The sequence below is a fragment of the Hippichthys cyanospilos genome, chromosome 1 (genome assembly GCF_059441005.1).
Source record: "Hippichthys cyanospilos isolate Australia breed blue-spotted pipefish chromosome 1, RoL_Hcya_1.0, whole genome shotgun sequence".
Classification (NCBI taxonomy): domain Eukaryota; kingdom Metazoa; phylum Chordata; class Actinopteri; order Syngnathiformes; family Syngnathidae; genus Hippichthys; species Hippichthys cyanospilos.
Window position 1 is genome coordinate 13,654,257 of NC_142369.1, and position 14,378 is coordinate 13,668,634.

The following is a 14,378-nucleotide window of genomic DNA, read 5'->3' on the forward strand; positions in this document are numbered from 1 at the left end:
TTGATCGCTATCAGTTTTCGACTGTAGGCAGAAAAAAACGTCAGCATTCACTTATAAAGTAAGTGAATGTACTTTATAAGTATAAAGTAACCTTATAAGCATAACTCTTGATGCCACGTGACATCCATACCTTTTGTAAAATCTGTTCTTACTCATTCAATGGGCGTGAGTAAGCGTTATTATTGCGTTTTCGGAAAGGAAGAAAAAGCGTAAAGAAGGCGGATTATTGATTCGATAACTCGTGACGCAGGCAATGACGCCATTTTGCAAATTCTTTTGAAACTACAACTCCCATGGTACAACATAGCCACCGCTGTTCCAGTTCAAAGTTCAACATTGACAGTAAAAATAGGCTTCCCTCGCAGTCGGCGTAGCTGGTCGTTAGTGCTTCGTAACTTGGGGGCCGTAAAGGGGTGCGGAAATAAGCCAGCAGTTTGGGCCGGGCCACGGAGCGAGCTCGCTGGCCATCGAGTACCCGAAAATGTCTCTCAGCCAAATTTTTGGCTGCCAAAATATTTAGCCGTTAGCCGCCGCTAGCCGTGTGACACAACTGACTGTGAGTGTCGATAGATAGCTAGCCGGAGGAGGAGGCGGTGGTAGAGGGTAGCGGTGGTGGTAGAGAGGGTCGTCTCATATAAAATAACCGTTGCTAAGGTTAAAAAATATATATATTTTTGACGACCGATAAAGACAAAAGCCGAGTTCGCCATGTTTGTCCAGGAGGATAAGATGTTCGCCGGTAAAGTGTTGAAGATTCACATCTGCACCGTGGACGGCACCGAGTGGCTGGAGGAGATCCCGGAAGACAGCACGGTGGAGAAACTAAAAGAGAAGTGTTTGAAACATGTGAGCTTTCCTCCCTTTTTATGCATGTTCGTCTTGTGTACTTAGGTCTGCGAGTGTCAGTGTCGTCCGGCCCTCGTATTTATAGTTAAGTTGATTTAAATGGCGAGCGGGCTGGCTTGCTGTCTGTGGTTATTTTTAGGCTGGGGTGCCCTCCCTCACTATCCTCTTTCCCTCTCCGATGCTAGCGGCTAACGTTCCCTTTTTGGATGTGACTATATTTATGACATTTATTATTACACACTGGTATTGAGTTTTATTAGTCTTACAGTTATAGTGTACTCCCTGGTCATAAAATTAAGGGCCCCAAACGTGTGTAATCGTCATTAGCTTTGTTAAGTTATATTTTTTGTGCGTGTCAATTTGGACGTGTAATGTTGTGGATCGTTATGACAAATTATCTTTAGGAACAATGCAAGGAAGGCAGAATGTAGCAAAGAAGACACGGAAGATGGGTTGGAGCAAGTATAACGTGAGAAGAGCATGGATGGGGTGGGAGAATGGAAAATGAAGAATGTATCAAAAGAAGGGGAAAATAATGGAGTGACATTGAGAACAGATGAAAGGAAACAAAGATGCATTGAAAGGGAAATGGATGCATGGAGGGAAACAAGGAAGGGATGTATGAATGGAATGGAGAAAAGTATTGAATGATGAAGGAAATGATAGATGAGAAAGAAGGGAGAAAAGCTAAGGAAGGAATCAATGGGAAAAGAAGGGATCAAGCAAGTATTGTGAGAGGATTGGATGGAAGGGAAAAAATGATGTATTAATGTACATGAGGAAAAGAAAGATGGAAGATGATGAAGGATGTTATGAAAGGATAGATGAATGCATGATCTATAATAGGAAAGATAGAAGTAAAGAATCAGAGGAAGGACGAATATAAAATAATGTAGAATGAATACACCAATAAATCAAGGGATTGTGTACACATTGTGTTGTTGCAGTGTGTGCATGGGAATTTGGATGATCCCAAGACACTGACCCACCACAAGCTCATTCATGTTGGCACAGAGCGAGTGCTCAACGACACCAAAACGGTGGCAGATGAACACCTCAAAGATAAAGGTAGCAATAAAGCAGTTTTGCATTAACAACAAAAAAAAAAAAACAGCGTGGTCGTAATGAGGCAAATTTTACTGCTTTCAAATTTTTCAGATGTTCTGCTACTCATCAAGAAAAGGCCGCCGCCAACAGCTCCCAAGATGACGGAGGTATGCACGGAAGAAAAGGTAGGACCTGCGGTCTCTGAATAGCAGAGCTAGAAAAAATCCATATCACCTTGGTAGTCATCCAAATCATCACATATATCAGTGTTATCACAGTATTGATGATTACATCATTAGGTACACATGTAGCAAGAGTAAAAGAAAACAAAACCTACAAAAAATAGATCAAAAATGAATAAAAACAAATTAGATTGATTATGTTTATACGGGGAAAATCAAAGCACGGGTTTGATTGAACAAAATATTGGATTGAAAAATGCACAAATGCAGAGCTAGTAATGTAAAACTATCACTTTTCTGAAGATATTATGCTTGACAAATCATACACAATAATGAAAATGCACTAAAATGATTAGACTATCAGAAAATAGTTTTACAAATCAATATGAAAATATTAAACAGAAAAACAGCTACTTTGGAGTGACACTGAAAATGGTATTAAAGGTTCATTCCGATGTTAAATCTTAAATTTAGTTATCTGAAATGTGATCATGGTTGACCAGAATACATCTCAAGATCACATTTGTAGTTACAAGAACGCTCTTGATATGTTTTGACCTGCTTTAATGTGTTTCAGAAAAAACAGGACAACAAGGCCCCGGACAAGGACGCCATCTTGAAGGCCACCGCCAACGTGAGCGTTCGCCACGCGGACCGTACCGTCACGCAGCACAACATCAGAGATGTAAGTCTTACTTGTTCTTCCTTGTTTAGACTAGACCGCAAGTTCCAGATGTTGTGAGAGCACCCTGGAAGCACCAAGCGTGTATGTGTCATTCTGCCTTGCATGATCCCCAATTGGCATATACTGAAAGCACATAAAGTAAATGATGAATGACACGCATTATTTTAAATACAGGGTATACTTGGTTTCAGAAGCATCCCGATGCTATTGCTAACAGTCAATGTAAAATCTCATCGACAATTTGATAAAAATTAGCAAAAAGTTCCAAAAGTGAATTAAATGTCTGACATGTCTAGTTTCAGACAGAGCTGCGAAAGATTCTGGTGTCCCTCATCGAAGTGGCCCAGAAGCTTCTGGCGTTAAACCCCGATGCTGTGGAGCTTTTCAAAAAGGCCAACGGTAGCACATGGTGCCGTCATATATTTAAAAACAACGACAAACGTATCTCGTAACCTACATCTGTTCTGCGTTCCGGCCGCAGACATGTTGGACGAGGACGAGGACGATCGTGTGGACGACGCGGCCCTTCAGCAACTCACCGAGATGGGCTTCCCCGAGAGCCGGGCTATCAAAGCCCTCAGACTCAACCAGTGAGTCTCGGAATGGGATCAGTCCATGCTAACGGCTTGTCTGCACTCTGCTTCTTTTTGCTGTTTTTATTTATTTATTTTGCTTAGCGTGACGATGTGCGCGTTCTCCACACAGCATGTCGGTGACTCAGGCCATGGAATGGCTGATCGATCACGTTGACGACCCCTCGGTGGACGCGCCGCTGCCATGTCAAGATGCCTCCTCTTCTGTTGCCGCTGCAGCCGGAGCCACAGCCGGCCCGTCTGCCGCGGCCTCTTCCAGAACGCCGTCCTGCTCGTCTGCGCTGCGACGCAGCCTGTCCGGCACTGATGAGAGCAGCAGCAGCGGCGGCAGCAATAGACAAGACGAGCTCACTGAAATTTTCAAGAGAATTCGAAGGAAAAGGGAGTTCAGGCCCGATTCAAGAGTGTGTGCCATTTTGTCGTTGTCCAAACTTGAGCCACTTGCCTGACTTCCTGTTGACCTGAGGCCTCTGCTTTGCAGGCCGTGTTTGCCCTCATGGAGATGGGCTTTGAGGAGAAGCAGGTGATAGATGCGCTCAAAGTCAACAACAACCAGCAAGATGCGGCGGTATGTACATGCCTCAGGTTGTACACACTTCCTTATGGAACCATGTATAAACATTTTTCTATGATTTTTTTTTTTCCCTTATAGCTAACCACTTCTCAAAAAAAAAAACCCTCTTAAAATCATTTTTGCATTGTATGTGTACTTTCACTTGTAATGACTACGTAACAAACTCTTCATATTTTTTATGTGAAACATTGGAACTTGTAACAGTTTACTCTTATTCACATAAGAAACTTTTCTCGTTATTTTCCTTGTAATTTTTTGTAAATGAACATCTAAAAAAAATCATAAATGTTCCCAATTTTATTCATAAATCATTTTTTTATGTAGTTGTAGTTCTATTTCACAATAAGTTACTTTTGACTTTAATCTGTGGGGAAAAATTAGTTACCTCCATATAAAAATGATCTTTGTTCTAACTCGTAAAATCACAGCTTTTCTTTCATTACTTCTATTCAACCTCAAAATGAATGTTTCCCATAATATGACCAGGTCATTCACATAAAATGAAGTTGTATGTTAGTTTTGTGACAGTTATATTCCTACAGTGTGAGTGGCTTCTGGGAGACAAGAAACCGTCTGCAGAGGACCTCGACAAAGGCATCGACACCAACAGTCCGCTCTTCCAGGCCATCCTGGAGAACCCTGTGGTCCAGTTGGGTTTAACCAACCCCAAGACTCTCCTTGGTACACACACACACACACGTTGTTGTTGTGTATGTTTTGAACTATAAATACACCACAAATTATAATTCCAAAACACTTAATATCTTAATATTATTTCCTAGTTATTCCTACCGTAAGATTTTTTTTAAGGGCTAGCACTGATTGTAGATTCCGACAAGGCTAACTGCTGTTCTTATTCACATTTTTATTGTCAGATTTGTGCAGACGTTTAAAGACTGTGTTGCCTTGTTGGCCAGATGTTTTGTATACTCAACAGAGTCCTAGTCCGACGGCATCAGCAGACGGGACAGTTGAATGTCCCGTACAAACTGGCCAATAGGAAAGTTAGATGCTGAAAACACAATTAGTAATACTGGGCTGAAGTTTAAGACTTTTTAAGTCATTTTTCATGCGGTTGACTATTATTTAGTTCAAAAATACACATTTGCTTGTGGGTGGCGTGTGAATGTTTGCTTTATATGACCTTCGTTTACTTGGTGCCTTTTCCTACGCGTGTAGCTTTTGAGGACATGCTGGAGAACCCCTTGAACAGCACTCAGTGGATGAACGACCCCGAGACCGGTCCCGTCATGCTCCAGATATCCAGAATCTTCCAGACCCTCAATCGTACATAGAGGCGAAACAGCCCAGGCCCACCCCCACCCCCACCCCCACCACCCTACACGTGTGAATGTGGCAGCTGTGTGAAAGATGCCAGAGGAGTTGTACCTATACAGTAAATATTTATAACAGTAAAGTATACGAAAAACATTATTACTATTATTACAGCGATGATACAAAGTTCTATTTACCTAGGTTTGTTTTTACCTTTTAACTAGAGCGATTTCTAGTTCTGTTACAATATCAATTTTTGCCACAATCACACACTAGCGTGCATGTTAAATGTTTACACGTCATGATTGGTAATATGTATTGTTGTTATTATAATTTATTTTAATTTATTTGGATTTTCCTTTAACCCTCCTGTTATGCAATGGGTCATATTTCAAAGGGCCACGGTGAAAAGAAAACAAAAGCAAAAATTTAACTCAAAATTGTAAAATTGAGAGAATTTTTTTTTTTTTAAACAAAAAATATTTGAGTTGCAAATCATATTGAACCTTCTTGTTTGTTTATAGAATGAATGACCTGAATACAAATTTTTAGAATTTATTTTTATACCTGGCGGTGAAAACGTAAGAGGAAAACATCACATTTACTTATCAAATTGAGGCAACATATTACATGCGCTATTATCAATTAAATCCACTGCTTGTTATTGTGTAAATATGAATTAAATGGAGCCGTTAATCATTAGTTATTATAAGAATATTTTTTAATGAGTAGCTTTGAATTAAAAACAAAAGGGAATTAATTTCGAAATGATTTTTGATACTTTTTTATTACTATTTACACATTTCGAATGTTATTTTTCACGTCAAAATATTTCTGTTTAGGTATAAGTAACCATTTGTTTTCTATTCAAAACTACTCAAATGGATTGGTCCATTTCATTTTTAATGCATGGTATTTTCTTGCAGCATAAGCCCTGTGCACTTACAAATCTTACTTCAATAGAAGCGAGCGTGTCATAGCAGGAGGGTTAAAAACACGAGCTGGCCCAAATTGGTCAGTGGGAGTGGGAACCAAAATGGCCTCTTTCTGTGCAATAGCAAGCAATGGTTAAACTGAAAAGAACACTAGCCATTTTGTTTTTATAGAAAATAATCGAGAGACTTCTAAAAGAAGGGCTGGGAAAGCTAGAATGACCCACAATGTAATTGTAAAACAACTTTAAGCCACAAATGCCCCCCCAGCTTTACAAGAGGGTTTTGCCACACATTTGACAAGAGAGGAAATGTGGTGTTGATGTGACTTATTTCTGCTCAGGGAAGCTAAGATTGTTTAGTTTTTCTCTGCTAGTATGACAACCGAACAAAATGTCTTTAAGGATTCATCGCAGTTTATTAAATGCAATTTATATACTAGTCACAAACTTAAAGCAAGTTAGGCATTTGGGTGAAATTTCAGGATAAATCTAAAACACTTGAAAATTCTCAACAAGCTGTTGATTGTCAACGACATCCACGTCTTTGCCTCTGTCTCCTAGTTTCTTTTTTTCCCTGCTGATGACACTAAAGTGGCCACATCCCATTCTTTTTTTTTTTTTAAAAAGAGAGTTGTGGATTTTACTTTAAGTACCAAAACAATGAAAAGTTGAACATTTTGCTGGCGTCAAGACTCCCAAATTGGCAAGCTTGTTCAATTATTACAAAAGAGAGCAAGGCATTTTAACACTTAAGATAAATAACACGTGTGGACTGACCAATAGTATAGATTTCGGGGAATGGAAATGTAAACTTCATTAAAAAGTGACTTGAGAGGTTTCAGCTAGCAATTTGCATTCAAGTTTACAAAACCTTATGGTTACAGTCGCATTTTAGATTTGTCCTAATATTTCCCCACCAAAGCCAAATATACCTTTTTGTGAGTAGCGTATGTATGTATGTGTGTGTGTGTGTGTGTGTGTGTGTGTGTGTGTGTGTGTGTGTGTGTGTGTGTGTGTGTGTGTGTGTGTGTGTGTGTGTGAGTGAGTGACAAAGGCAAAGGTTGTTATTCTTATTTATACGGAAGCCAAAATGAAATGTGTTATTTATAACAAGCTCGTCTTTGAATGTGAACAAAGAATGGAAAATGATTCAAACGTCATGTCAGTCATCAGAGTCACTTTGTCTATTCAAATATATTCATCTTTACGGTGATTTGTTTTTATTTTGGTGACGTATGCTATAGTTAGCACGCATATGTCCACTGACATCTGGATCACGTAATGTATTTCAGTAAAGGCATTTTTTGTGGCTCTATGCTTTTGTGTTTGTCTAACATTCAAAACCCACTACATTTATGGAACCTTTCATGAACATGGAACTTTACATTAGAATTAAAGTCATCCGATAACATTTATTTTAGTCATATCAGGGTTCTGCACGTTTAACATTTTTACTTGTGGCTGAAGGCTCCTTATCTCGGTAAAATCAGCAGCACGCCCCCAGCTACACCCAGTGACGTCACCGCCTACTGGCATAAATCAACCACGAAATACAGTTAATGTTCAATAGCCAAAACATTTACAAGCCAATTTAAGTTTCAAAACAAGGATGCATTGGGCTACTAGGAAAACGATGTAACGCTAGCGAAAGTGTGATACCACACTCCGTGTCTAAATCGATGTTACGCTCCAACTACACTAAAGGACTACAACAACGACTAAGTTTACTTTTTGCACACAGTTTAATTTGAATTCTGCAGCCCACTCGACTTAACTCGCAAATACTTTTGAAATATGCTGTCAATAAAGCCAATGGTAAAAACGGGAAATGTGTTTAAACCAACTTTAAAAAAATGTATCGCATACTGTAAACTAATCGATTTTTTATGTTACAAAATACCTCGAGAAAGAATCGCACCAGCTGCACAAAGCAAGCAAAACTACATTGCTACATTTTAAAAATAGGTATTACTGCATTTGCATTCATGGACTGTGTGTATGTGTGTGTGTGTGTGTGTGTGGGGGGGGGGGGGGGTCTTTTGAGTTTTATTGAGCGTTAATAGCAATGTACTTTTACACTGTACTTGAGTAAAAAGAATAAATGTGTAATGAGATTCTGCTTCAGGTCCTTTTTTATAAGAAAAAAAGGGAAAGTGATGTACATTTGTAGTTCAGTACATTTCAGTCTGTACTTTTGTGGTAAAAAAAAGGGATGAAAGCCAGATGTACTGATTTGACTCGTAAGACAATATGCAAACTGAAAAGCGCTTTTGTAGTACATTTCAGGTCTACTTTTCTGTGATTCGACTCCATATGTAAAAGTTACATTGAAATAAAGTACACTTTGTACTTATGTACATTTCCGAGTATGCACTTAAATTGAAAGAGATTAGCATACGTGGAAGTACTGATCCGATTTATTTAGGTAAATGAAACAGAGTACGGACTTAATTGTAACTTTAGAAGTTGAGTAAATATATTTTGTGTTTAAAAAAGCAGCTAAGATTACTGAACTAAAAATGTGGACACCTAAATGTCCTTTTGCACATTTAGTCTACTTTTTTGGTAAAACAATAAAAACTAGAGGACTGGTTTACTTATTGATTCCTTAGTACAAGTAAAATTAAAGTCTGGAGTGTATTTTTTATTGTATAAGTACATTTCAGAGGCTTAAAACTCTAGTTAATACTTTTCTTCGATTTGTTTTTCCACACAACTCTGGCTCTGGTTAGCATGGTGCACAAAATCTTTGCATACGTTTCAAAGGCAACAAACCAGCACATAGAGCAAAAAAGTCAAATTGTGTCATCAGCCGATTCGAGGCACGGGGGAGGGCCCAAAGGCCCGTAACGTCACAATTGACGTAGGCAATGGGCGGAGTCGTATATAAAGCATCTCTGCGGCTCTTCCTATCGCCACAGACGACGTCGTTCTGTCAGCCCAGGGAGCTCAATTCGCTCTTCTTCCGCCTTCCTCATCGTTCGACCGGTTTGCCGCCTTCCTACTTCAGACTTCTACACCACCATGGCAGCGGTCAGGACTCTCAGGAAAGTGTGCCAGCACTCTCGCCATCAGCTGTGTCTCCTCCACACGTCCGCCTCGAGGTGAGCCCGCCGCCATGGAACCGTCCACGCTACTGGAACATGGCTTCCTTCTGCTTCCACGCGTTCTCTGCCGTCAAAAAGTCTTGAATCTCCTTTTATTTATTTTTTTACTATACACGTTAGTATCACCGTGGTTCAAATTCAGTCTTGAAAAGGTGAGTTTTTAAGTGGACCATCTGACTGAATGACGCCTACTCGAGAGCGCGCCCTCTATCGTCAAGCCGGTATAACAGCAAGTTGGATGATGAAATCCACCCGAGCGCTTGCACTTTGTTGCAGTTTTGCAGGGAGGCGATAGACTCCCAAGCCCTTCGCACACACATGCACTTAATACCAAGAGCAACTCCTTCAAGTGGATAAGAACAAGCCACATAGTCTACGTTAAAACGTCTGGTGTCCCGTGCAGTTTTTTTAACCACTTAATTAAATTAACTTTTACCTCGTGTCCAGCACAAGTGAAGTCACAAGATCAGCCAGCCATTTCGTTATTAGTGCTTGCGTGTGCATCGTAAAATTTGATCTCCAGCGCATACTGTACACTTCTTGAAATAGATTTGAATGCTTAGATTAGTATGAAGCGCCAATTTATTTTTTTCTCAAAAAATGGCCGATTTGCTTTGTCAAAGAAAATGGAAAACGACATGGTCACCAAAATACAGTGTTCTCCATTTATTTAATATATTTATATACACCTAACGCAGAGAGCGAAATAGTGAACCTTGTTAGGGAAATTAAAAAAGCAAGTTTTGTTTTGTGATTAGAAGCATGCAGTTAAAAATGACTAAAAAAATTATCAGCGAAAATGCATTACAATTTGTTTGACTATAAGATTGTAGGTTTTTAAAGACTATCATTTGTTTGAAAGATTGCAAGAACATTACATTTCTATTCATTTTAATCTTTTCCAGTATGCATTCAGAAACGTTTAGTTTGTTTGCTATTTTATTCTACTTGATTTTGTTTTATTATTCTAGGTGATGCAAGCAAACTAATTATTTTTCCACAATTTTCATTTCCCACTACAACACATAGTCAATCCACAAATTATTTCTTCTTAATTTTTCATATTATCATACATTTGTCACAATTTAAAGGCTTAAGCAAGTCCCTTTGTTGTCAATAAGACAAACTAGTAGATTTTGCATTTATATGCAAAAAAAAAGTCCCATTTTCAAAAGTAGGTGTGCAGCAGACTTGTGCTACTTTTCTTCCTCAACTTACTGTAATTGTTTCTGGCAGGACAAAAGCGCTGTTACATCACCACTCGATGCCTCATTACTTCTCAATTCCTTGCCATTGTCCTCCCTCTGATGTGTGTCTTTGCTTATGTAAGAGTAAAAGTTGGTTGTGGTGATAGTTTGGCTTGCTTAATGGTCACACGGTAAATTATACACTCCACCGCAGCTGCTCCCTAAAGACTTTTTTGAAAAGGACTTTTTTCTTCCCCTCCTTCCTTGCAACCTTCTCCTCTTTGCTTTGCTGGCACAGTAAAGTCCTTGGCCTAGAGTTCTTGCATGGCTCCAGTGTGATTGTGTGCGTGTGCGCGTGAGAGAACATATGGCCCAGTCAGCTCAACCACCGCCTAATTTTAGAGGCAGGCTACAGGCATTCGTGTGTGTCAGGGTATTCACTGTACTAGAAGGCAAAGAAATGCAACAGTAGACATCTGCAAATAGTGTCACTGAGGCAGCTCATATGCACGGTGGATAGAAGTCTACACACCCCTGTTCAAATGGCGACTTCTCATCCCTTATATGACTTGGTTCCCCTGTTCACATTGACCCTTGGGAGTGGGGGGGGGGGGGTCTCATGTCCACGCAAGACCAGCAATATGTTTATTTTCACCCGAAATGCAATACAGTCCCAGTCAAAACCTTGGAAACCCTGCAATTCACTCTTAATTTTTTTAACTTTATACTTTCTGCTGCCATGTGAACTATTCATGAGCAGATGAATGTTGCTCAGTGGTGGACTTTCCAATCAGTTTTGCTGTCTCAATGTGCGCTCCACAGGCAAGAGGCCGTGGTCATCTCAGGAAAGAAGCTGGCCCGCCAGATCCGGGATGAGGTGGGATCCGACGTGGAAAAATGGATGATGGCCGGACACCGGCGACCTCACCTCAGCGTGATTCTGGTCGGCGACAACCCAGCCAGCCATTCGTACGTCCTCAACAAGACCCGATCGGCCGCCGACGTCGGTGAGGACGCGCGCACAAACATCAGCTGTGTATTTCAAAATTTCACCCGGCCTGGAACATGTCCCAAAATGATATGTATATTTCCGATAAATTGCGTGCATAATTGACCTGACCTTTTGTTCCGTCTCGCCTAGGAATCTCCAGCGAGACCATTCTCAAGCGCTCTGACATCAGCGAAGAAGAGCTGTTGGACCTCATTTTTAAGCTCAACACGGACCATCGCGTGGACGGCCTGCTGGTACAGCTGCCTCTGCCGGGTGTGTACACGTTGAACACAGGCGCAATATTAGGAACACCCACGCAAACTCATCTTTCAACCTTCAGGGCATGTTTGATTTCAGCGCTGTTTTACTGGTTTCATTGCATTTGCATTAAAAAAAAAAAAGGGAAAGAGAGATTAAGGCTTGATGTTTACACAGACCACATCGATGAACGCACCATCTGCAACGCAGTCGCCCCCACCAAGGACGTGGACGGTTTCCACGTGGTCAACGTTGGCCGCATGTGCCTGGATCAGACCAGCATGTTGCCCGCCACGCCCTGGGGGGTCATGGAGATCATCAAACGCACAGGTAAGAACGGCAGCGCCCGTCTCGACTTTTCGTCTGCACTTTGGGAGGGAGGGGAGTGCAAAGAGGTGGCGTGAGGAAGAGTGGGAGGAGTCAAGCTGAGTGGGAGGAGTCAAGTAGCTGTAGTTAGGAGTGCAGGGCCAAGACGGCGTAGGAAGGAGGGGAAAAATGCCAGAAAGTTTTTTTTTTATTTTTTTTTTAATCCAAAACAAGCACAACAATGAAAACAGCTAAACAGCAAAAAGGGGTAAAGGTGCAGTATTTTTTTTTTAGTTTGTTTAAAGTTTTCTCTTATTGTCTTTTCCCCCACTGAGCGTGAACATCATTTCAACTAGCTAGTAATAATTTATTCCAATATCCCACTTAAGCCAAAATTGGACTTGTTTTACATTTTAAATTAGGTCCCAGAATTTTGAAATGTTTAAATTTTAAAAGCAATGGATTTGCATGGGGCGTATAGAGATTGATGAGTCATACTTATCGTTTTTTTGTGAACTGCACATCGCAAATTGATTATTAAGTGCATAGTACAACATTTTTAATGATTAAAAACTACGCCCCGGAATTTTAAAATGTCAGATTTTAAAAACAACAGATTTGCTTGGGGAAGCTACAGTTTGATTAATCATGCTAATATTTTCTGTCAGGTGCAAATCATACACTTTGATGGATCTGTAAAGAAAGTGGTGTCTGTTGTGTGTTCAGGAATTCCCACTGTGGGCAAGAACGTCGTCGTGGCAGGCCGCTCCAAGAACGTGGGCATGCCCATTGCCATGTTGTTACACACGGACGGGCGCCACGAGAGACCCGGAGGTAACTGACTCGCTATTTTCTTTCTTTAAATTTATTTTATTTTTGTGTGTTGTTGTACTACACTGAAGCTACAAATGGAATGTATAGACTGTGCTAACAAGTGCCGCTGTGCGCTAACAGGCGACGCCACCGTGACCATCTCCCATCGTTACACTCCCAAGGATCAACTCCGACATCACACGCAAATTGCGGACATCGTCATTGCCGCCGCAGGTGTGACAAAACTTCCCCCTGTTGGGTAATCCTTGTTGTGTAACAACATCAGTATTCTAATTGCCGTCGCTCTTTTCATTTGGCTTTAGGAATTCCCAACCTCATAACCGCCGACATGATTAAAGAGGGCGCAGCCGTCATTGACGTGGGCATCAATCGGGTGCAGGACCCCCTCACTGGGAAGAGCAGACTAGTTGGAGATGTGGATTTTGAAGGTAAATTTAACAAATTTGGCTAGGAACATTGCCTGTGCTTTCTATTAAAAAAAAAAAAAAATTGGGCACATATAAAAAAGATCGCCAACAGGTAGTAGTTAAGTGAGGAAGATTGTCAAGATAGGACTAGGAAGAAAACATGCAAATCTTTGGACGCCACATGCCCACAAAGTTGTTTCATCTACATCGTTTAAGCAACCGTAGCGGACGCCTAGCAGCATAAGTTTGGACGCTGATTCATGCTGATTTGTTGAAATTGTGGTTTGTGTGTGTCAGGTGTGAGGCAGAAGGCAGGCTTCATCACGCCGGTGCCGGGTGGCGTGGGACCCATGACTGTGGCCATGCTCATGAAGAACACCATCAAAGCGGCCAAGAATGTCCTGCTCTATCCTCCCGAGAGGATCCGCATGGCGGCAGCATCTTAATGGGGGAGGGGATGAATCTCCAAAACAAAAAACATTCCACCACCTGTAACCCCTCCCCCTCCCCTTCTTTTCTAATTTAATATTTTTTGGGGAGGGCTGAAGGTGTAGTTTAAGGCTCACTTCTTTTTTTATTTGATATTTTTTAATCCCTTGTCCAGCCACACTTGACTGTTACATCCACTCATGTGACAGAATTCAGTAATGACTTGGGAATATTTGTTTCAAAGGGTCACCAGAGATTATTTTATTTATTACTGCAGCAACGTATTTGGTATTTAAGGACGCATGGTGGCGTTCCACCTCAAAAGCGACGCGGTACAGTGTTGAGCAAAAAAAGGGCTGACTCCACCAGGAGCGCGTTGACCAGTATACAAAAGCTTTAAAGATTCACTAATGCCTTTGTAAGAAACTGAAATAAATATTTGTGACTATCCTTGTCAGCCTCTTTCTTTCTTTTAGTTAGTCATATGTTACTGAGCAAATGACTTTGACTCTTTTCCTGCAAACAACTTCAAAAGACAAAAAACTGTAAAATTAAGCTCCCGACAGTTGACAGCACTTTTAAGGTAACCTGCTGTGAGTTATGGCCCCATTGCCACCACCGCAGTTGCCATAACATTACCTTGTCCACACCAATTGCTTTTGGGTAAATAATGTTGACAGTGTTGTGTATGTACCTATTAGTGTATGTACGCATGTACTGTGT

The 14,378-nt window shown here is 40.8% G+C and overlaps 2 protein-coding genes across 3 annotated transcripts; both read left to right on the forward strand.

Moving 5' to 3' along the window:
- The first annotated feature begins 336 nt into the window (after window positions 1-336).
- Window positions 337-7,451, forward strand: ubac1 (UBA domain containing 1). Of its 2 annotated transcripts, none has more exons than XM_088431872.1 (10): window positions 337-846; window positions 1,794-1,914; window positions 2,005-2,078; window positions 2,653-2,760; window positions 3,057-3,159; window positions 3,242-3,350; window positions 3,466-3,757; window positions 3,835-3,921; window positions 4,470-4,608; window positions 5,107-7,451. In XM_088431872.1, exons 1-10 carry the CDS (start codon window positions 709-711, stop codon window positions 5,220-5,222), a joined length of 1,287 nt encoding a protein of 428 aa, XP_088287998.1. In that variant the 5' UTR covers window positions 337-708; the 3' UTR covers window positions 5,223-7,451. The 2 variants fall into 2 exon arrangements, with proteins under 2 accessions (XP_088287998.1, XP_088288005.1); XM_088431879.1 differs by having other exon boundaries at window positions 2,005-2,060.
- Window positions 7,452-9,032: 1,581 nt separating this feature from the next.
- On the forward strand, window positions 9,033-14,105 carry mthfd2 (methylenetetrahydrofolate dehydrogenase (NADP+ dependent) 2, methenyltetrahydrofolate cyclohydrolase). The gene is made up of 8 exons (XM_088431049.1): window positions 9,033-9,240; window positions 11,253-11,437; window positions 11,572-11,694; window positions 11,857-12,009; window positions 12,712-12,819; window positions 12,940-13,032; window positions 13,122-13,247; window positions 13,524-14,105. Exons 1-8 carry the CDS (start codon window positions 9,161-9,163, stop codon window positions 13,670-13,672), a joined length of 1,017 nt encoding a protein of 338 aa, XP_088287175.1. The 5' UTR covers window positions 9,033-9,160; the 3' UTR covers window positions 13,673-14,105.
- The last annotated feature ends 273 nt before the right edge of the window (window positions 14,106-14,378 follow it).

Excerpts from the sequence above, each read along its gene's own strand:
- ubac1 (XM_088431872.1), top strand. The coding sequence starts at position 709 with ATGTTTGTCCAGGAGGATAAGATGTTCGCCGGTAAAGTGTTGAAGATT. Across the intron at positions 3,922-4,469 it reads ACAACCAGCAAGATGCGGCG|TGTGAGTGGCTTCTGGGAGA; the intron begins GTATGTACATGC and ends ATATTCCTACAG. Across the intron at positions 4,609-5,106 it reads CAACCCCAAGACTCTCCTTG|CTTTTGAGGACATGCTGGAG; the intron begins GTACACACACAC and ends CTACGCGTGTAG.
- mthfd2 (XM_088431049.1), top strand. The coding sequence starts at position 9,161 with ATGGCAGCGGTCAGGACTCTCAGGAAAGTGTGCCAGCACTCTCGCCAT. Across the intron at positions 11,438-11,571 it reads CCGATCGGCCGCCGACGTCG|GAATCTCCAGCGAGACCATT; the intron begins GTGAGGACGCGC and ends CGTCTCGCCTAG. Across the intron at positions 11,695-11,856 it reads GGTACAGCTGCCTCTGCCGG|ACCACATCGATGAACGCACC; the intron begins GTGTGTACACGT and ends ATGTTTACACAG.